This window comes from Bos taurus, chromosome 27, assembly GCF_002263795.3.
Source record: "Bos taurus isolate L1 Dominette 01449 registration number 42190680 breed Hereford chromosome 27, ARS-UCD2.0, whole genome shotgun sequence".
Taxonomy (NCBI): domain Eukaryota; kingdom Metazoa; phylum Chordata; class Mammalia; order Artiodactyla; family Bovidae; genus Bos; species Bos taurus.
Window position 1 is genome coordinate 26,960,470 of NC_037354.1, and position 23,594 is coordinate 26,984,063.

General features: G+C 38.6%; 1 protein-coding gene across 5 annotated transcripts in view; it reads right to left on the reverse strand.

The window, feature by feature from the left end:
• The window catches only part of TEX15 (testis expressed 15, meiosis and synapsis associated), a 79,621-nt gene that overhangs the window by 22,819 nt on the left and 33,208 nt on the right, over nt 1-23,594 (reverse strand). For all 5 annotated transcript variants that reach the window (XM_024986369.2, XM_024986368.2, XM_059882353.1 and 2 more), the window contains 2 exons: nt 15,821-15,986; nt 2,048-2,285 (listed from right to left, as the gene is read on the reverse strand). In XM_024986369.2, coding sequence (XP_024842137.1) covers nt 2,048-2,285; nt 15,821-15,986 — 404 coding nt within the window. The remainder of the gene's footprint in view (nt 1-2,047; nt 2,286-15,820; nt 15,987-23,594) is intronic.

Consider the following 23,594-nt stretch of genomic DNA (forward strand, 5'->3'; position numbering starts at 1 on the left):
CTTAAAACTTTTTTATTTTAAAAAAGAAAGCACTAAGTGATAAAACATTATACAATGAAAACCCTAACTCTCCAGATTCACTTTAATGAATTGATAATGCTGATGAATCAATTATAAAAAATAGAAAAACAAAAATCTAGCAAAAGTTATTAATATGCAATTCACTCATTATCAGTGAATACCTGCAGAATGTTAAGCTCGGCAGTAACTATGAAAAAGAAAAAACTGAACAATGAGAAACTACCACATATTAGACTGGCAAATATTTTTTAAAAAATATAATACACAGAGATAGTAAAGATAAGAGCTAATAAACATTTCCCATGCTTTGCATAGGAATGGCAGTTAGTATAACCTTTCTCAGGACAACTGGGCATTACATAGCAAAAGCTGGGAAAGTGTACACATACCTGTGACTCCTAACTTGACACATAAGAATTAATCAATTAATTCTTAGCAAATAATCACAGGTGTGTGTAAAATGTACCTACATGAATAATCCAAGTACTACTTGAAAGTACAAAACAAAACAAAGCAAAAGTAATTTCTATCCCAACATTGAAAAATTTGGTAACAAATTTATGGTAGTGCTGTACAGTGGAATATTATATAGTCATTCAAAATGATATTACAAAAAATATTGAATGGTATGGAAAATGTTGATTTTATAATCAGTAAAAAAGTTATATAGTATAAAAGTAGTAACGTATTTTAATGACCATTGTACAATGCATATCCACATATATGAGCAGAAGATGAAGTATAGATATACAAACAAATTAACTATCATTATCAATGGGCTTTTCAGAGCTTCTGAGTATGTTCCAAATCTCCTAAAATCAGTATTTTAATATAAATTACACTTTATGACTTTGATAATACCCAAGATCTAAAAATAATCGAATAAACGCATATATATGGAATTTAGAAAGATGGTAACAATAACCCTGTGTACGAGACAGCAAAAGAGACACTGATGTATAGATCAGTCTTATGGACTCTGTGGGAGAGGGAGAGGGTGGGGAGATTTGGGAGAATAGCATTGAAACATGTATAATATCATGTATGAAACGAGTCACCAGTCCAGGTTCGATACACGATACTGGATGCTTGGGGCTGGTGCACTGGGACGACCCAGAGGGAGGGTATGGGGAGGGAGGAGGGAGGAGGGTTCAGGATGGGGAACACAGGTATACCTGTGGCGGATCCATTTTGATATTTGGCAAAACTAATACAATATTGTAAAGTTTAAAAATAAAATAAAATTAAAAAAATAAAATAAACTAAAATATATAATTACAAAATAAAATAAAATAAAAATAACCAAATAATACCAAATGAACCATTGGTTTTATGTGGATGTATACACATCCTAAGTTACATAACTGAGGGTCTTTTCTACCTACTGTGATTTTAGTAGTCTTGGCAAAGCTGCAATTAACCAGAAAGTATATCTTAGCCTACCTGTGTCTGTTGATGCTTACAATTCAACTGTAAGACTGATTTTTTTTTTTCCTCAATTTTGAATAACTTCAGACTTTCAAAAAAGTTACAAAACAATTCAGAGGTCTATATACTTCTAACCCAGTTTTCCTAATGCTAACACCTTATATAAGATAGTAAAATTATCAAAACAAAGTAATTAATATTGTCTAACACTGTTAATTAAAATAAATAGTAGGAGTTTAGTAACTTTAGCTAAACCAGAATTATTAATACCAATGTTCTGGAAAAAGACATTGAAAACACTCTGATATTAATTATAGTCTGAACAAAAGAGAGAGAGAAAGAGAATAAAGTCAATTAGAACAGAAAAAATATACATTAGGAAACCAAGATGATAAAGCCTGCCTTTGCTTACTTGAAGATTTTATGCTGCATATTCACTAGGGTCAAAAATAGGGGAAAATTTCAAATGGTGATGATGATGATAACTATTATTTATTTCATACAATGTGAGTTTAAAACAATAATTCATATTGAAAGTAAAATAATGTTTAGGTCAATTAAAGCAAACTGAATATATTAGTTCTTTCATGCTACCAACCTTAAACATGATAATACTTTCTACAGTAATGCTTCTACTATGAGCATAATTCAAGGCAACATCAACGTGTCTAAATATATAAATTCCAAGAAGAGGGTTTCCTAGTATCCTCAATGAAGATGCTTTGGTACTTATTCCATTGTGGTATATCTCAGCCACATCCTTCTGACGAAGTGCTAAAAAGCAGAAATGTTCTTCAAGTTCTCTGCCATGCCTTCCAATCTCACGCATCTCTGACCTAAAGCAAAGCAGTGAATAGTTAAAATGAGAACATCAACAGAATTTTCAAGAAGACAAATACTTCAAGCTTGCTGAAGACAGAAAACAAAATCTATAATCTAAACTCCTGAAATCTCACCTACATTCCACAAGAACTACTGAAACACTGGTGTATTAGGTAAGGAGTTCTACATGGCTGGCTCAGCAGTAGTAACAGTAGCAACTGCGACACCAGGTGATTCACGTGTGGTTCAGTCACTAGGACAGAGCTGTAATTCCAAAAGATTATCAGCAGTGGAGAAGCTATAGAATCTACAAAGTAATGTGTATACCAATCAAAGGAAAACTCCTCTTCAACACCACATGCTACTAATATTTATTATTTCCTGGGACACCACTCACAAATATTAATATTTATATGCAAGAATAATTCACCTTTAACAGTAGACAGCCATGGCAACAAAACGCACAGCAACAATTACAAGCAAGACTCACCGATGAGATCATGACCACTTCTCTTTTCCCAGAGATGTCACCTTAACTTTCAACTCCACTGTTGTTATTTCCTGCTCATGTTTTCACCCTGATGTCAGGCTCTATAAACCACTAAGATCTCTATGTTTGATTGTTAAGGTATATTCTTAACAGTCAGAAGAACTGAAATACTTCTTTCTGTTTTCCTAATTTCTCTACTGGTTTTTCTTACGATCTAAGTTCAGTTCAGTCAATCAGTCGTGTATGACTGATTTTGTGATTCCATGGACGGCAGCACTCCAGGCTTCCCTGGCCATCACCAACTCCCAGAGCTTGCTCAGACTCATGTCCAATGAGTCAGTGATTCCATCCAACCATCTCATCCTCTGTCATCCCCTTCTCCTCCCGCCTTCAATCTTTCCCAGCATCAGGGTCTTTTCCAAAAGGTTCTTTGCATCATGTGGCCAAAGCACTGGAGCTTCAGCTTCAGGATCAGTCCTTCCAATGAACATTCAGGACTGATAACCTTTAGGATTGACTGATTTGATCTCCTTGCAGTCCAAGGGACTCTCAAGAGTCTTTTCCAACATCAAAGGTCAAAAGCATTAATTCTTCGGCCCTCAGATTTCTTTATGGTCCAACACTCACATCCATACGTGACTACTGGAAAAACCATAGCTTTGACTAGACGGACCTTTGTTGGCAAAGTAATGTCTCTGCTTTTTAATATGCTGTCTAGGTTGGTCATAGCTTTTCACTAAGGAGCAAGTGTCTTTTAACTTCGTGGCAGCAGTCACCATCTGCAGTGATTTTGGAGCCCCCCCCCAGAATAAAATCTCTGTTTCCATTGTTTCCTATCTATTTACAAAGAAGTGATGGGACTGGATGCCATGATCTTAGTTTTCTGAATGTTGGGTTTTAAGCCAGCTTTTTCACTCTCCTCTTTCACTTTCATCAAGAGGTTCTTTAGAACTTCTTTGCTTTCTGCCATATAGGTGGTGTCATCTGTGTTATTGATATTTCTCCCGGCAATCTTGATTCCAGCTTGTGCTTCATCCAGTCTGGCATTTCTCATGATGTATTCTGTATGTAAGTTAAATAAGCAGGATGGCAATATATAGCCTTGACATACTCCTTTCCCAATTTGGAACCAGTCTGTTGTTTCATGTCCAGCTCTAACTATTGCTTCTTGACCTGCACACAGATTTCTCAGGACACAGGTAAGGTAGACTGGTATTCCCATCTCTCTAAGTATTTTCCAGTTTGTTGTGATACACCTGGAATGTTAGGTCCATGAATCAAGGTAAATTGGAAGTGGTCAAACAGGAGATGGCAAGAGTGAGCATTGACATTTTAGGAGCCAGTGAACTAAAATGGACTGGAATGGGCGAACTTAATTCAGATGACCATTATATCTACTACTGTGGGCAAGAATCCCTTAGAAGAAATGGAGTAGCACTCAGTCAACAACAGTGAAATGTAGTACTTGGGTGCAATCTCAAAAACAACAGAATGATCTCTGTTCATTTCCAAGGCAAACCATTCAATATCACAGTAATTCAAGTTTATGCCCCGACTAGTAATGCTGAAGAAGCTGAGGTTGAATGGTTCTGTGAAGACCTACAAGATCTTCTAGAACTAACACCCAAAAAAGATGTCCTTTTCATCACAGGGGACTGGAATGTAAAAGTAGGAAGTTAAGAGATACCTGGAGTAACAGGCAAATTTGGCCTTGGAGTACAAAATGAAGAAGGGCAAAGGCTAACAGAGCTTTGCCAAGAGAACACACTGGTCATAGCAAACACCCTCTTCCAACAACACAAGAGAAGACTGCACACATGGACATCACCAGATGGTCAACACCAAAATCAGATTAATTATATTCTTTACAGCCAAAGATGGAGAAGCTCTATACAGGCAGCAAAAGCAAGACCAAGAGCTGACTGTGGCTCAGATCATGAGCTCCTTAATGCAAAATTCAGACGTAAACTGAAGAAAGTAGGGAAAACCACTGGAACATTCAGGTATGAATGGTCTAAATCAAATCCCTTATGATTATTCAGTGGAAGTGACAAACAGATTCAAGGAATTAGATCTGATAAAGTGCCTGAAGAACTACGGACAGAGATTCATGACATTGTGCAGAAGGCAGTGATCAAGAACATCCCCAAGAAAAAGAAATGCAAAAACGCAAAATGGTTGTCTGAGAAGGCCTTACAAATAGCTGAGAAAAGAAGAGAAGGGAGAGGCAAAGGAGAAATGGAAAGATATCCATTTGAATGCAGAGTTCCAAAGAATAGCAAGGAGAGATGAGAAAGCCTTCCTCAGTGAACAAGGCAAAGAAATAGAGGAAAACAAAAGAATGGGAAAGACTAGAGATCTCTTCAAGAAAATGAGAGATACCAAGGGAACATTTCATGCAAAGATGGGCTCAATAAAGGACAGAAATGGTATGGACCTAATAGAAGCTGAAAATATTAAGAAGAGGTGGCAAGAATACACAGAAGAACTATACAGAAAAGATCTTCATGACCCAGATAACCACAATGGTATGATCACTCACCTAGAGCCAGACATCCTGGAGTGCGAAGTCAAGTGGGTCTTAGGAAGCATCGCTACGAACAAAGCTAGTGGAGGTGATGGAATTCCAGTTGAGCTACTTCAAATCCTAAAGGATGATGCTGTCAAAGTGCTGCATTCAATATGCCAGCAAATTTGGAAAACTCAGCAGTGGCCACAGGACTGGAAAAGGTCAGTTTTCATTCCAATCCCAAAGAAAGGCAATGCTAAAGAATGTTCAAACTACTGCACAATTGCACTCATCTCACATGCTAGCAAAGTAATGCTCAAAATTCTCCCAATAAGACTTCAACAGTACATGAACCAAGAACTTCCAGATGTTCAAGCTTGATTTAGAAAAGGGAGAGGAACCAGAGATCAAATTGCCAACATCCATTGGATCATAGAAAAAGCAAGAGAGTTCCTGAAAAACATCTACCTCTGCTTTATTGACTATGCCAAAACCTTTGACTGTGTGGATCACAAGAAATTGTGGCAAATTCTTAAAGAGATGGGAATACCAGACCACCTTACATGTCTCCTAAGAAATCTTAGGTTTTAGAAAAACATTAATTTCCAAGCAATTTCTGGAAGAACTCCGACAACAACAGTACAAAGAATGGAAGGGAAGCAGGAAATCACAGTAAAGTGTTGTAAGGTTCCTATACCCCACATGAATCACATATGTGAAGGTGTATTGTGATAAAGATGTACACAGAAACACCCTGTCTTACTGTGCTTCACTGCATTGTGCTTCACAGATACCACATTTTTTTATGAATTAAAGGTTTGTGGCAACCTTACCAAGCCTATTAGCACTCTTTTGCCAACATCATTTGTTCACTTTGTTCCCTGTGTCACATTTGGGTGATTCTCACAATATTTCACACTTCTTCATTATCATTACATTTGTGTATATATGGTATTATATTATTATATTTACATATATATTTTTTATTATATTTTTTATGTATGGTGATCTGTCATCAGTGGTCTTTGATATTACTACTATGACTCTGAAGGCTCTGACAATGGTTAGTACTTTTTTTTAGCAATAATGAATTTTAAAATTAAGGTATATACATTATTAATACTATTGCATTCTTAACAGACTACATTATAGTGTAAACATAACTTCATATGCACTGGGAAGCCAAAGAATTTGTGTGATCGTCTTTATTGTGGTCTGGGACTGAACCTGTGACACCTCAAGGCATGCTATGATGCTAACCCTAGAGCAGTGTCACTGTTGACATTTTGGGCCAAATAATTCTTGGTGTTACCTAGTCATATTATTGGCTACACGTTATATCCTGTTAAGGGGCTGAGTAGAATGAAAAAACACAACTTAAACAAGATATGATCCAGGGCTTCCAAAAACCCTTAAAACTATTAAAGTAGAAAGTATTTCCTGGAGGTTATGCTGGTAACAAAACTGTTAAAAACTTCATAGTTTCCCATGTATGTTCAGAATTACACTTGAAAGTAAATGTAGGACTAAGTATGACTTACAAAATAAAAATGACCAATTAAAAATTACCTTTCCAAAAAAAAATAAAATAAAAATTACCTTTCCAAACTATTTCTAGGTCTAAAAAGATTTTTAAAAGGTTGCCTTTTCAAAGTTATTCAGACACTAGGATCTATGTCAGATTGTTATATGACAGAAGCTCTGAATCTCAACACTAATAGGGTCTTTTGTGTTCATAATACCATGTAATCAGATAACAGTATTAAGATCTACTACACAAAGAGTGCTCTATTACCAAGAGATAGCAATACAAATTACATACTAACAGGATACTGCTGCTGCTGCTGCTGTTGCTGCTGCTGCTGCTAAGTCGTGTCAGTTGTGTGCAACTCTGTGCGACTCCATAGACGGCAGCCCACTAGGCTCCCCCGTCCCTGGGATTCTCCAGGCAAGAACACTGGAGTGGGCTGCCATTTCCTTCTCCAATGCATGAAAGTGAAAAGTGAAAGTGAAGTCTCTCAGTCATGTCCAACTCTTAGCGACCCCATGGACTGCAGCCCACCATGCTCCTCCGCCCATGGGATTTTCCAGGCAAGAGTACTAGTATTTATTAAATATAAAAAAGTGTTATGAATAATTTTCCAGAAATGTCCTCTCATGTTCTTGTGCATCAATACTGAGGAATAAGGGTCATAATCTGTGAGACTCTGAATCTTATCCATACTTTAAGCTCTAGAATGGAAAGTTCAAAATCAATCCAGCACTGAAATGCTCTATTTATGGATAAACTCTTGGTTGCAGACTTGTCATTATTTTTTTAATCAAAATTTTATTCATCATTAAGCAAAAACACCTGACCCTTGAACAACATGGGTTTGAACTGCACAGGTCCACTTATACACAGATCTTCAATAAATATACAATTGGGTCTCGGTATTGGTTGATTCTGCAATCATGCAATCAACCAACCAAGGACTGCAAACTTAATTCACAATCCATGACTGGTTGAAATCTGCAGATGCAGCACTTGTGGATATGGAGGAACAACTATGGGACCTGAGTATCTGCAGATTTTGATATCTGGGGCGAGTCCTGGAACCAATCCCCTGTGGGTACCAAGGGATATATGTAGGACTAAATATGATTTAAAAGATAAAAATGTGGTCTGGGACTATAAGTGTAGAAGACTTAAAAAACTCAAATTGATGAGAAATTATATAAGTTAACAAAGAACAGTGGATGAGTGGTAGAAACACAATTAGTCTTGTTATCTTTTGGAAGGTGATGAGCTTATAATGAGTTTTGTGCTACCACGATGTCTATCCATTAAAACCAACTGCAACAGAATACAAGGTGTAAGTGACTCAGAATGGTTATGTCATAGTTAATTACATCACACAGAGTAGGTTCCAAGATAACTGTATCTAACAGGTGATGAATAATTTTTTTGTTTAATAAATGAAACACAGTAAGTAACATCTTTCCCACAGTTAAACTGGAAACAAAAGAACACTATTCAGCAACTCTGTATTTAACTCTCTGGGGCGACTTGGAGAGCATGAAAGTATTCAATTCAAAGGTATGTTTTTTAGATAATAATTAAAGGAAATAAAGTTATTTGCTGTGGAGAGTTTGGAAGGGAACGTAATTGTTTTCGAGTCCAACAGATTGTGGGTGATAAATGATCACTGTTCAGCTGGCAGAAGAGCAACACGTGAAATGAAGCATAGATGGCCAAGATAAAATTAGGATTCAACAAAATTTGAATAGGAAGGAAAGTTTAGATTTGAGCAGTGATGTCACAAAGATGGAATAGGAGACCCTAGCCTGTAGCCCTTCACAAAAAGCAGCAATTAACTATCCACGAACAAAAACAGCTCTGGAAAGGCTGCTGGCAGCACTTCAGAAACACAGTGAGTGGCACAAAACATTTGAGAATAACTGCACAAAGAAGCGGAGAAGGCAATGGCACCCCACTCCAGTACTCTTGCCTGGAAATCCCATGGATGGAGGAGCCTAGTAGGCTGCGGTCCATGGGGTTGCACAGAGTCGGACATGACTGAAGTGACTTAGCAGCAGTAGTAGCAGCAGCACAAAGAACAACAAGCAGCTTCAAACTGCCTGTGTCATCCCATCCCTTCCAGCTGGCATTGTTCAGAACCAAGAAGGAACTCCCTGGGTAGAAAATCATTCCCCTTTCTTGGAAAGTGAGGGGGTGGGGTCTGTGACCAGCTTCCCAGCCTTTCAGGGCATGGCATGAAGGACCCACTTCTACTGCAGCCTCAAATAAAATGGACTAAAATGGGTGAACTTAATTCAGATGATCATTACATCTACTACCGTGGGCAAGAATCCCTTAGAAGAAATGGAGTAGCCCTCATAGTCAACAAAACAGTTCGAAATGCAGTACTTGGGTGCAATCTCAAAAACAACAGAATATTCTCCATTCTTTTCCAAGGCAAACTATTCAATATCATAATAATCAAAGTCTATGCCCCAACCAGTAATGCTGAAGAAGCTGAAGTTGAACGGTTCTATGAAGACCCAAGACCTTCTAAGAACTAACACCCAAAAAAGATGTCCTTTTCATCATAGAGGACTGGAATGCAAAAGTAGGAAGTCATGAGATACCTGGAGTAACAGGCAAATTTGGCCTTGGAGTACAAAATGAAGAAGGGCAAAGGCTAACAGAGCTTTGCCAAGAGAACACACTGGTCATAGCAAACACCCTCTTCCAACAACACAAGAGGAGACTCCAGACATGGACATCACCAGATGGTTAAAGCTAAAGTCAGACTGATTGTATTCTTTACAGCCAAAGATGGAGAAGCTCTATACAGGCAGCAAAAGCAAGACCAAGAGCTGACTGTGGCTGAGATCAGGAACTCCTTAATACAAAATTCAGACTTAAACTGAAGAAAGTAGGGAAAACCACTAGACCATTCAGGTATGACCTAAATCAAATCCCTTATGATTATTCAGTGGAAGTGACAAATAGACTCAAGGGATTAGATCTGATAAAGTGCCTGAAGAACTATGGACAGAGATTCATGACACTGAACAGGAGGCAGTGATCAAGATCAACCCCAAGAATAAGAAATGCAAAAACGCAAAATGGTTGTCTGAGGAGGCCTTACAAATAGCTGTGAAAAGAAGAGAAGGGAAAGGCAACAGAGAAAAGGGAAGATATATCCATGTGAAAGCAGAGTTTCAAAGAATAGCAAGGACAGATAAGAAAGCTTTCCTCAGTGAACAATACAAAGAAATAGAGGAAAAGAATAGAATGGAAAAGACTAGCGATCTCTTCAAGAAAATTAGAGATACCAAAGGAACATTTCATGCAAAGATGGGCACGGTAAAGGACAGAAACAGTATGGACCTAACAGAAGCAGAAGATATTAAGAACAGGTGGCAAGAATACACAGAAAAGTGTACAAAAAAGATTTTCACGACCAAGATTATCATGACGGTGTGATCACTGACCTAGAGCCAGACATCCTGGAATGTGAAGTCAAGTGGGCCTTAGAAAGCATCACTACGAACAAAGCTAGTGGAGGTGATGGAATTCCAGTTGAGCTATTTCAAATCCTGAAAGATGATGCTGTGAAAGTGCTGCACTCAATATGCCAGCAAATTTGGAAAACTCAGCAGTGGCCACAGGACTGGAAAAGGTCAGTTTTCATTCCAATCCCAAAGAAAGGTAATGCTAAAGAATGTTCAAACTACTGCACAATTGCACTCATCTCACATACTAGCAAAGTAATGCTGAAAATTCTCCAAGCGAAGCTTCAACAGTACATGAACCAAGAACTTCCAGATGTTCAAGCTGGATTTAGAAAAGGGAAAGGAACCAGAGATCAAATTGCCAACATCCGTTGGATCATCAAAAAAGCAAGAGAGTTCCAGAAAAACATCTACTTCTGCTTTACTGATTATGCCAAAGCCTTTGACTGTGAAATTATGGCAAATTCTTAAAGAGATGGGAATACCAGACCACCTTACCTGCCTCCTGAGAAATCTGTACGCAAGTCAAGAAGCAACATTTTTTTTTTTTTTAAGAAGCAACAGTTAAAAGTGGACATGCAACAACGGACTGGTTCCAAATGGGAAAAGAGTACGTCAAGGCTGTATATTGTCCCCCTGCTTATTTAACTAACATTCAGAGTACATCATGAGAAACACTGGGCTGGATGAAGCACAAGCTGGAATCAAGATTGCCAGGAGAAATATCAATAATCTCAGATATGCAGATGACATCACCCTTATGGCAGAAAGCAAAGAGGAACTAAAGAGCCTCTTAATCAAAGTGAAGAGGAGAGTGAAAAATCTGGCTTAAGACTCAACATTCAGCAAATGAAGATCATGGCATCCAGTCCCATCACTTTATTACAAATAGATGGGGAAACAGTGGAAACAGTGACAGCTTTTACTTTCTTAGGCTCCAAAATCACTGCAGATGGTGACTGCAGCCATGAAATTAAAGGACACTTGCTCCTTGGAAGAAAAGTTGTGACCAACCTAGACAGCATATTAAAAAGCAGAGACATTACTTTGCCGACAAAGGTCCATCTAGTCAAAGCTATGGCTTTTCCAGTAGTCATGTGTGGATGTGAGAGTTGGACCATAAAGAAAGCTGAGTGCTGAAGAATTGATGCTTTTGAACTGTGGTGTTGGAGAAGACTCTTGAGAGTCCCTTGGACAGCAAGGATATCAAATCAGTCAATCCTAAATGAAATCAGTCCTGAATATTTATTGGTAGGACTGATGCTGAAGATCAAGCTCCAATATTTTGGTCCCCTATGCAAAGAACTGACCCATTGGAAAAGACCCCGATGCTGGGAAAGATTGAAGGTAGGAGGAGAAGGGGACGACAGAGGATGAGATGGTTGGATGGTATCACCGACTCAATGGACATGAGTTTGAACAAAGATCTGGGAGTTGGTGATGGACAGGGAATCCTGGCATGCTGCAATCCATGGGTTGCAAAGAGTTGTACACAACTGAGCAACTGAACTGAACTGAATATACTGGCAAAGCCAGGGCATATACTGATGCTAGGAATGAGAAGAAAGGCAGGGACTACCCAGCAGCCACACAGCAAGAGACTGCATTTCCCAGTGACCTGCTCTACAAAGGACCCTGACAACTTTCACCACCAAAGAAACCAAAAGCCAGCACAGATTTGCCTGACCCCTGCAAATTTCACCAGGTTCTGTCCACAAGTATTCTCATTTGCTGATGCCTGTCTCCCGAGTCCCTCCCCACCCTCTCCTCTCTTGGATCCCCGATTATCAGCCAGTCTGTGCCTCTTCTACTGCAGAAGTGCAACACACCACCCTGAACTGACCCCACAACCACATAGGTGCCTGGGACTAGTCCCTCCAAGTGTGTACTTACACCTGTCACCAGCCTAAATTGCTATGTGAGCACCATGGTGAGATCCTGCTGAAAGCCAGGGCCCTCCAGAAGCATGTGGGCCCAGATCCAGCCCTGTCTTGAGTCACTGGCCTGCACCTCTAAGCTCACCTGAAGCTAGCCCCTCCAGCTATATACCTGGATACCTCTGGTCCCCATCACTGGCCTCCTCAGCTATGTGTCTGTGGCAAGATCCAGTAGTCATAGTGCTGCACACCAACAGCCAGGACCCCCACAGACGTCAGCACACCTGCCACTGGCACTTGCCTTGGTATCAGCTGTGGCCCCCAGGGCTACATGTGTGTTTATAAGCAGCTCTGTCACCACACAGGTACCTGTACCTGGCCTGCATGGCCGAGAGTGTGGACACCAAGCAGCTTGGCCCACTACTGCTGCTTGCTCTGGTGCTCTCCCTCGTTTACGACAAGGAGGTGCCACTGAGAACCCCAACAGTCCTTGGAGCCTCTGCAGATGCCTGGCAGTGCTTTCCAAAGATCACACAGTTGTCAATGTTGTAGATCCCAATGGCTTAATCCAATGAGTTACACCACAATCCCCGAGACATGGAGCTACACACGCCCCTTCACTGGGAACCCTGCACCATTAACCCAGTGTCACAGCAATCTTCAGCATGTCCCCACCCGCAGGGGAATAGGTCTTTTCTTAGCAAAGTCAGTCCATAAAGTATTTTCTTTACCATGCAGACACCTAAGCAAGGATACAGGACTGTGGAGAGTCAGGGAAACAAGACTCCACCCAAGGAACACCCCTTTTTCCAGGGTGTCACTGGCCCAAACTGATTTAGTTTTACTTCATCTTGGAACCAATCATTGACATAGTAAATGAAATTAAGCATGGATGGTTCAGTCTACTCATCTGGGGTGGAATGTAAACTGAGATGCTGAGTACAAATTCAACCTCAGTGTCAAGACAGGTATTGACGATCTTTAAATAAATTTGAAATGTGTAAAGGAGAGTTATCTTAAAACAAAAAAGGGTCAAACTGATACAAATAGGGCAATATACTTAAAAAGAACTGAATTCAGTTCTCTATTATCCACTGAGACCAGCTAAAGCTCTTAACTCTTCAAAACACCTCTCAAGACTCTTATGAAGAATGCTCAATCCCACATCTATGCACCTACATCTTTATTATAATATATGATTTTACATTTAGCTGTATGTCTTCTCTACTGGAATATAAACTCTCTAAGGTTGAGGAGAAAACATTCATTTTTCTCTGAGGGTGATAAAATGAAGAACTGACTCATTTGAAAAGACCCTGATGCTAGGAAAGATTAAAGGCAGGAGGAGAAGGGGACAACAGAGGATGAGATGGTTGGATGGCATCACTGACTCAATGCACATGAGTTTGAGTAAGCTCTGGGAGCTGGTGATGGACAGGGAGGCCTGGTGTGCTGCAGTCCATGGGGTCACAAAGAGTCAGACACAACTGAGCGACTGAACTGAACTGAACTGCATTACATACATTTTCTGACACAGTAGGCACTGAAATGCTCAATGAGTGACTGAATACACATATATTTAGATGATTAACGTGTTTCTGCTGATTTAACACTTAAGTAGTAGTAGATGCAATGTGGATGAGAAATGGAGACTGGTGCATTTTTGGAACTACTTGCTTTTGGTAAGACCAGAAATTATAAACTCCTCTAAGGGGAACAACAAAAAGAAAAGCTGGAGGCAGTCAATGTTATTAACACTTTCTCTTTTTATCTGTCTATCCTATTTTTCTCCTCTGCTAACCATTCTGGTATTTCTTTTCAAAAACCTATGCCTTAAGGCTACTTAAGGGTATCTTCTAGCATCACTCATTTAAAATGATGACATTAAAATGTAGTTTAATTTAACAATTAATTGCTCACTGTGTTGCCAGACTCAGTTTCATACTATGGACACAAAAACAAGTAAGATAAAACTCATAATGTAGTAAGAAAGTCAGACAAAACCAATATAAAATGAGCATCAAATACTATGGGATATAAATGAGTTCATCTAATTGGGCAAATACATAAATCCTACACCTACTAGTCATTTAGAATGTTCTGTTAGGTCTTGTATTGTTGGGGAGTTGTTTTAACTCTTTTGTAATGTTAACAGGGAGAAATAAATGGTTGAAATGAAGTATTAGGGGGCATTGTGAAAAAGTACACAAATTAAAATGCCTAATATAACTCATGGAGAAGGAAATGGCAACCCACTCCAGTGTTCTTGCCTGGAGAATCCCATGGAAGGAGAAGCCTGGTAGGCTGCAGTCCATGGGGTCGCACAGAGTCGGACACGACTGAAGCGACTTGGCGGCAGCAGCAATATAACTCAAATCAAGGAACAATGCAAGAATTAATTTTTGATCAAACCATTATTTCAATCTGGAGGGGGCAGCATATAGTCAGTCCATTCTACTTTTGCTCAAAAGTATGGTTTTTAGGAAAGACTATGCCATCAACTAATTCTGTCATTTCTACCCATTCTCCCAAACTGACACCAAGTGGGGCAGCATGTTTGAGTCAAGAGGAACTGATTCTACAACAAAAAAAAGAGATCAAACACATTCTGAAACGAGTTCTCAATGTGAGTCCATCAAGCTACAGTTAGGTTCTAACTTAAAATGCAAAATGGTGAAGGAAGCAAGTTCAGAAAATGAAAATGCTGAACCGTGTTCACACAAGATCTGTACCTATAAATACAAAACGTTTACAACGAGAACTTCCCATGTGCTGTTATTTTTCTTATCCAAATTACCTAATGGAACGTGTCTTTCCTCAAAACAGAAAGGGTACTTTTTTTCTTTTGGTCCTGCTATGCGGCATGTGGGATCTAGATCCCCGACCCGGGATCGAATCAGTGCCCCCTGCGCTGGGAGCATGGAGTCTTAACCAGTGGACCGCCAGAGAAGTCGGAGAATGGGTACTTTTTAAAAGTTAAGTGTCACTGGGATGACCCACAGGGATGGTATGGGGAGGGAGGAGGGAGGGGTGTTCAGGATTGGGAACACGTGTACACCCGTGGTGGATTCATGTTGATGTATGGCAAAACCAAAACAATATTGTAAGCTAATTAGCCTCTAATTAAAATAAATAAATTTAATTTGAAAAATAAATAAAGATTAACAAATATTTGTATAGTACAAAAAAAAAAGTTAAGTGTCAGAAATTGTGGCTCTAGTGGAATAGCTGGAAATAGCCAAATACAACTGTGCCAGAATAAAACATCAACTCCGTCTCTGAAGGATTGAATCAAGAAAAAAAGGTACATTCTAAATACTTTAATGCTGTTTTATACTATGCAAGAGGCACAAGGCATCTACAAAATACCTGTTTAATTAATGTGTTGATGTTATGCTTCTGAAAAATTTACAAAGATTAAAAAATTAGAAGGGTGTGTCTGAAACCTGGCTACAATAATGTATAAAAACTTACTAATCAAATCTCACATGTACCTCTTTACTGTTACAAAAAGCTGAGATGGCAACAAAATAATGAATAAAACACTTCTGTACTTATTTTCTTGGTAACACTTATAAAATCTCAAATGGCAGAAATAAAAAATTTGTATAAACACCTCACAGAAAAAGCAAGCAAAATCTCAAACATCTTTAGGTCACAGTAACTTACCTCTTAGAAGTAAAATTTTTTTCTAGACCCTCATTGTGAATCAGTTTTGTATCCCCAAACTGCCACGAAGACTGCAGGTCACAGCTTACATCAAGCCGGCACTCGTTGAGAGTATCATGTATGAAACTATACTCTCTGGTATTGGTGTAACAAGGTGACAAGTAAACTAAAAATAAAGGAAAGGGTAAGCGGTTATTCGTGTTTAAAATGACATCATTGTAGGATAGTTAGGGTCTTTGGGAAGGTCATGTACACACTGCTGTATTTAAAATGGATAACCAACAAAGACCTATTGGACAGTCCATGAAACTCTGCTCAATGTTATGTGCTAGCCTGGATGGGAGAGGGGTTGGGGGGTGAATGGATACATGTATATGTAAGGCTAAGACCCTTCATTGTTCACCTGAAACTACAACATTGCTAATCGGCTATACCACAATACAAAATGTTTTTGGTGTTATAAAAATAAAATAAAATAATATTGTTGTACATCTGCACAATGACAACTATAGATATGTATAAGATACAAAATAACCAAGTACTTGGAAGTTTCATTAACGTCTGGAGGCATTTATATATATTTAAGACTTTATAACAGTAATACAGACTTCCTATACCCGGTATAAGTGAAAATAGGAATCCTGTCTTACTCCACTTACCTACTGGGAGTTCTTAAAAGCTGACACAGATATACTAGATAGAGGGATTGGGGGCAAGAGGAGAAGGGGACGACAGAGGATGAGATGGCTGGATGGCATCACTGACTCGATGGACGTGAGTCTGGGTGAACTCCAGGAGTTGGTGATGGACAGGGAGGCCCGGCATGCTGCGATTCATGGGGTCGCAAGGAGTCGGACATGACTGAGCGACTGAACTGATCTGATCTGATCTGATATAGGTGACTCATTTTCAACTTAAGATGTACAGGCTCTACAACATACATTGTTACACAAACCTTGTAGCTCATGTTAGGTCATGAACATTTGTTGTATTTCCCCCAAATAAGGCAACCTATATACTAGTAAACTATTTGGTTATTTTGACTTCAATAATACCAGAATATCTTTGTTAACTCTTGACTGATACAGTGGCATGAGTAAGAAGCACAGTCTTTTGGAGGACAGTGAGCAATGTTTCAAGCATTGTTATATTAAGTAGATGCATTAAAGAATCAAAACCCTTAAGGAATAGGACCCAGAGGAAATTGGGGAATACAGCTGATTCTTGTTCTTTGTGGAAGTTACAGTATACTAAAGTTGCTGCCAACCTTGAATCAGTGAATACTGAACTATTAATATTAGTCTTAGTAGAAATACAGGCTTAGGTTCCTGTGGGCCTCTGGTGACATTTTTGACAACTGGAATGCCATGTGCAGTAAGCTTGCCTGCCAACATCTCTGTAAAATGAGCCAGTCTCATCCAGGTTGGAAACCTGCCACATAACCTTTTCCTGTATAACACTTAGCAGGTGTCTTTGAAATTCTTCCCCAGTCTCCTGTTCTGCAGAACCTGCCTGCATCCATTATCAGCTTCTGAAGCGTGGGAGCCAGCAAGCTCTAGCCAAGAAGGGCTTAACATTCTCCTGACCCTTGGTGCCATGATCAAATGTCTCTTTGGCTTTTCACCTTCCAACAATGCTGCCCACAAGCTTTTTACTGGTGGTCATCTCATGAGTCTACAAATGTAGATTGTACTCTCTCCACAGGAAAGGTACTCAAATGTTCCTTCAACATTTTCTGCAGAGGTTTGATGTACAAGTTGGTGAATTTTGTTTTCCTTTTTCTGAATGTGCCCTATTTTTAGCCAACAGTCCTGTAATTTTGTGTTATAGTGTAGCTTATGTAACATGCATTTTCTCTGTAGGGCACATCATAGACCTCCTGAGCTTAGGAGCACTAGACAGCATTTTAGCATGACATGGTGGAGGCTGTTTATAAAAGTGCAAACAACACAGCACAAAGCAGGTGACGAAATGGACACTTAACTATAATATGACAGCTGGAGTAAGATGCAGAGCACTCTCTCATCTGGATACAAGTGCATCAAGTGACTCAAATTTTTCACCATTCTGCATATGCCTAAAATGACTGAAAGTGCTGTGCTGAGTACTGGTGCTGTGGTTACAAACACATTTTAGCAAGCAGGAGAGTTTGAAAATATGGCAAACATGGCATCTGTGAATAATGAGGATCAGTGATATATATAACTTCAGGCAATTTCCATATACATGAATCTAACATAAACAATGGTCCTCTGTATTTAATAATCAACAGGATAAGACAGTGGCAAAACTAATACAAGATACTACAAACCACTGTTTTTCAAAAACAACGTATTCTTCACCTCCTTTCCATTTAATTTTCACTTTAATATTTGTAACAATTCATTACAAAATTTGGTCATTTCATAAGATATATGACTTTGTGCATGTGTGCTTGTGTTTAACTTATGTTGAAGTGAATATAGATCATGACATTTTTATAGCGGCTCTATGTATATACCCCTCGCCCAAACTCCCCAGTGTCAACACTTCATGTAACTATAATGAAACATGAAAACCAGAAAAATGACATTGGTATAATACACAGACCTCATTGATATTTTACTAGTTTCATGTGCAGTTATGTGTGTGGGGGTAGTTCTATGCAGTTTTATCACATGTGTAGATTCATGTAACAACCACTATAATCAAGATACACAACTGTTCCATCACCACAAAGATCATTCTTATTCTACTCCTTTATATATAGTAATATTGATAACCTTATTCCTCTTCTCTGCCTCTAAATCCTAGAACTACCAATCTGTTCTCCATCTCTAAGCTGTCATCATTTCAAGAATGTTTTATAAATGGAACTTTATATTATAAAGTTCTGTTATATTTAAATTAATATTTACAACCTATGGAGACTGGCTTTTTAAATTCAGCATATTGCTTCTGAGATTCAATCAAGCTGCTGATACAGTAAATCTTTTTTTTTTAACTTGCTAAGTATCCCACAGTATGGATGCATCATACTTCAGCCATTTACTCAATGGAAATCAGGGTGATTAACAATTTTTGGCTACTACAAATAAAGCTACTATAAACATTTCCATATAGGTTTTAGTGTGGCCGTAAGCATCCATTTCTCTGGGATAAATGCCTCGTAGTACAACAGCAGGGTCATATGGTAGTTGCATGTTTAGTTTTTCAAGAAACCATCAAACTTTTTCCAAAAGTGGCCGAACTATCTTACGCTTCCATTGGTTGCATGACTGATTTGGCTTCTCCTATTCTTCCTAGCTTTTGGTATTGCTATTCTTATTTCGGCTGTTTTAACAAGAATAAAGAGAGCCCCTTTTCATTAGCATTTTGTTAATGGCTAAGATATTGAATATCATTTTTGTGCTTATTTGCCAATCTATACATTCTCTTTAGTGAAATGACTATTCATGCCTTTTTCCTGTTTTCTGGTTGATTCCACTTTATGGTTCATCTAGCCCAGCATTTCGCATTATATACTCTGCATATAAGCTAAATAAACAGGGTGAAAATATACAGCATTGACCTCCTCCTTTCCCAATCCTGAACTAGTCTGTTGTTCCATGTCCAGTCCTAACTGTTGCTCTTGACCTGCATACAGGCTTTTCAGGAGGTGGGCAAGGTGGTCTAGTATTCTCAACTTTTAAGAATTTTGCACAGTTTGTTGTGATCCACACAGTCAAAGGCTTTAGTGTAGTCAATGAAGGAGATGTTTTTCTGGAACTCTCTTGCTTTTTCAATGATCCAACGGATGTTGGCAATTTGATCTCTGGTTCCTCTGCCGTTTCTAAATCCAGTTTGTATATCTGGAAGTACTTGGTCACGTACTATTGAAGCCTAGCTTGAAGGATTTTGAGCATTACCTTGCTAACACGTGAAATGAGCTCAACTGTGCAGCAGTTTGAGCATTCTTTGGCATTGTCCTTCTTTGGGACAGGAATGAAAACTGACCTTTTCCAGTCCTGTGGCCACAGGTTTTCCAAATGTGCTGGTGTACTGAGTACAGCATATTCACAGCATCATCTTTTAGGATGTGAAACAGCTCAGTTGTGATTTCATCACCTTCACTAGGTTCATCCTAAGGCCTACTTGACTTCATACTCCAGGATGTCTGGCTCTAGGTGAGTGATTATCTGGGTCACTAAGACCTGTTTTGTACAGTTCTTCTGTGTATTCTTGCCACCTCTTCTTAATCTCTTCTGCTTCTGTTATGCCCATACCGTTTCTGTCCTTTATTGTGCCCATCTTTGCAAGAAATGTTCCCTTGGTATCTCTAATTTTCTTGAAGAGATCTCTAGTCTTTTCCATTCTATTGTTTTCCTCTATTTCTTTGCATTGTTCACTTAAGGCTTTCTTATCTCTCCTTGCTATTCTTTGGAACTCTGCATTCAAATGGGTGTATCTTTCCTTTTCTCCTTTGTTTTTTGCTTCTCTTCTTTTCTCAGCTATCTGTAAAGCCTCCTCAAACAACCATTTTGCCTTCTTGCAATTCTTCTTGGGGATGGTTTTGGTCACCGCCTCCCGTACAATGCTATGAACCTCCATCCATAGTTCTTCAGGCACTCTATCAGACCTAACTAATCCCTTAAGTCTATTTCTCACTTCCACTGTATAATCATAAGGGATTTGATTGAGGTCATACCTGAATGGCCTAGTGGTCTTCTCTACAGTCTGAATTTTCCAATAAGCTCATGATCTGAAGTCACAATCAGCTTCAGGTGTTTTTTTTTTTTTTTTTTGCTAACTGTCTAGAGCCTCTTCATCTTCAGCTGCAAAGAATATAATCAATCTGATTTCAGTATTGATCATCTGGTGATGTCCATGTGTAGAGTCATCTGTTGTGTTGTTGGAAGAGGGTGTTTGCTATGACCTGTGTATTTTCTTGGCAAAACTCCATTAGCCTTTGCCCCGCTTCATTTTGTACTCCAAGGCCATATTTGTCTGTTACTCCAGGTGTGGCTTTCTACTTTAGCATTTTAATGAAATTTAAAATTTTAGCATTTTAATGAAAAGAACATCTTTGTGTGTGTGTGTGTGTGTGTGTGTGTGTTAGTTCTAGAAGGTCTTATAGGTCTTCATAGAACTGTCTAACTTGAGCTTCTTCAGCATTAAAGGTTTGGGGCACTGTGGTATTGAATGTGGATTACTGTGATGTTGAATGGTTTGCCTTTGAAACAAACATATTGTGTCGTTTTTGAGACTGCACTCAAGGACTGCATTTTGGACTCTTCTGTTGACTATGGGCTACTCCATTTCTTCTCAGGGATTCTTGCCCACAATAGTAGATATAATGGTCATCTGAATTAAATTTGCTCATTCCCATCCATTTTAGTTTACTGATTCTTAAAACGTTGATATTCACTCTTGACATCTCCTGTTTGACCACATCCAATTTACCTTGATTCATGAACCTAACACTCCATGTTCCTATGCAATACTGTTCTTTGCAGCATCAAACTTTACTCTCACCACCACTGTGATAGTCGCCTGACTCCTTGCAACCCCATGGACTGCAGCCCGCCAGGCTCCTCTGTCCATGGTATTTTCCAGGCAAGGATACTGGGGTGGTTTGCCATTTCCTTCTCCAGGGGATCTTCCTTCTCCAGGGATCAAACCCAGGTCTCCAGCACTGCAGGCAGATCTTTTACCGACTGAGCTACTAGGGAAGCCCATCCACAACTAGGCATCGTTGGTTCTTTCTGGGGCCTGTTTCTCCACTCTTCACCAGTAGCATATTGGATACCTACTGACTTGGGGGGCGCATCTTCCAGTGTCATATCTTTTTGCCTTTTCATACTTTTCATGGGATTCTCAAGGCAAGAATGAAGTGGTTTGCCATTCCCATCTGAAGTGGACCACATTTTGTCAAAACTCTCCACCATGACCCATCCATTTTGGGTGGCACTGCACAGCACAGCTCATAATTTCATTGAGTTACACAAGGCTGTGGTCCATGTGATCATTTTGGTTGGTTTTCTGGGACTGTGGTTTTCCTTCTGGAAGTTAGCTATATGTATTTTTTACATACTTTTTTTTTTTTTAATCAAGCTGAGTTCTGTATTCCTAGAGTGCTGAGTCTTTATCATGAATGTTGCTTTCTGTCAAGTTTTTTCTGCATAAATTTATATGACCATGTGATTGTTATTCCTTGTCTTGTGAATACACACTGACTTTCAGATACCAAACCAGTCTTGCATCCCTTGAACAAAACTCCCTTGGTTATAATATATAATTCATTTTATATACTGCTGAATACTACTTCTTTATATTTTGTATAGAATTTGTGTGTTAAGGTTCATGATGGGTATTGGTCTGTAGTTTTCTTTTTTTGTATTACGTTTAGCTTTGGCACCAGGATAATACTATACTAGTAGTTATTCTTTCCTCTTCTATATTATAGAAGAAATTGTAAAGGATTTGTATTAGCTCCTTTCTTTAATCTTGAGTAGAATTCTCCAGTGAAACCATCTGGGCCTGGGGATTTCTTTTCCAACAGATTTTTTTCAACTATGAATTCAATTTCTATAATACAGACATATCTTGGAGACATTGTGTGTTCAGCTCCAGACCACCACAATGAAGTCTATTAAGTGTGCAACAGCATTATGTTTAAAAAACAATGTATATAACCTTGATTTTAAATACTTTATTGCTACAAAAATGCTAACAATCATTTGAGCCTTCAGTGAATCATAATCTTTTTGCAACAGTAACATCAAAGATCACTAATCACAGATCATTAACAAATGTAACAGCAAAGAAGTTTGAAATACTGTGAAAATTACAAAAATTTGATACAGAGACACAAAGTGAGTGATTACTGTTGGAAAATAGACACCAATAGACTTGCCTGATACAGTGCTGCCACAAACCTTCAATTTGTAAAAAACACAGTATCTGTGAAGAGCAACAAAATGAGGAATGCCTGTAGTTATAAGGCTATCAAATGATCTATTTAGTACTGTGTGAGTTTTGGTAATTTGTACTTTTAAACAAACTGGCCCCTTTCATTTAAGTTGTAAAGTTTATGTACTTAGATCTGTTCATAAGGCTTTCAATTCTGTGGCTCAGTAGTGATATACTATGTCATTTCTGAGAGTTGTAGTTTGTTTCTTTTTTGTCAGTCTCACTACAGGTAACCTTCCTAAAGGATTATCACCTTTTTTTATCTTTGCAACCAGCTTCTTAATTTCATTTTTTTTCTTTGTGCTTGTTATGGGCTTATCCTGTTACTCTTTTCCTAGTTCCTTAAGAAGGAAACTTAGACTACTGGTTTGAAACCTATTTTCTAATGGAAGTATTTAGTGTTATGAATTTGTCAGCCATGATTCAGTTTTCCCCTCAAATTTTGATAAGTTACATCTCCTTTTTTATTCAATCCAATGTGTTTCTAAAATCTCATGAATATTTAGAAATGTGTTGTTTACTCTCCATGTGTTCAAAGACTTATCTAATGCTTTCTATCATTAATTTCTAGATTATTCGACTTCAGTTCTTTTAAATACGTTGAAATGTGTTTCATGGCCCAACACATCGTCTATCTTGATGAGCATCAACTTAGTTCTTGAAAAGAATGTCTGTTCTACTGTTGTTGTGTAGAGTATAATGTCGTAATAATGTGCAAATGCCAATCAGATCTTGTTAGTTGACAAAGTTCAGTTCTTCTGTATCTTCACTGATTTTTGTGTCTCTGTGGTTCTACTGGTTGTTGAGAGAGGTGACCGAAATCACCAACTGCCATTCCAGATTT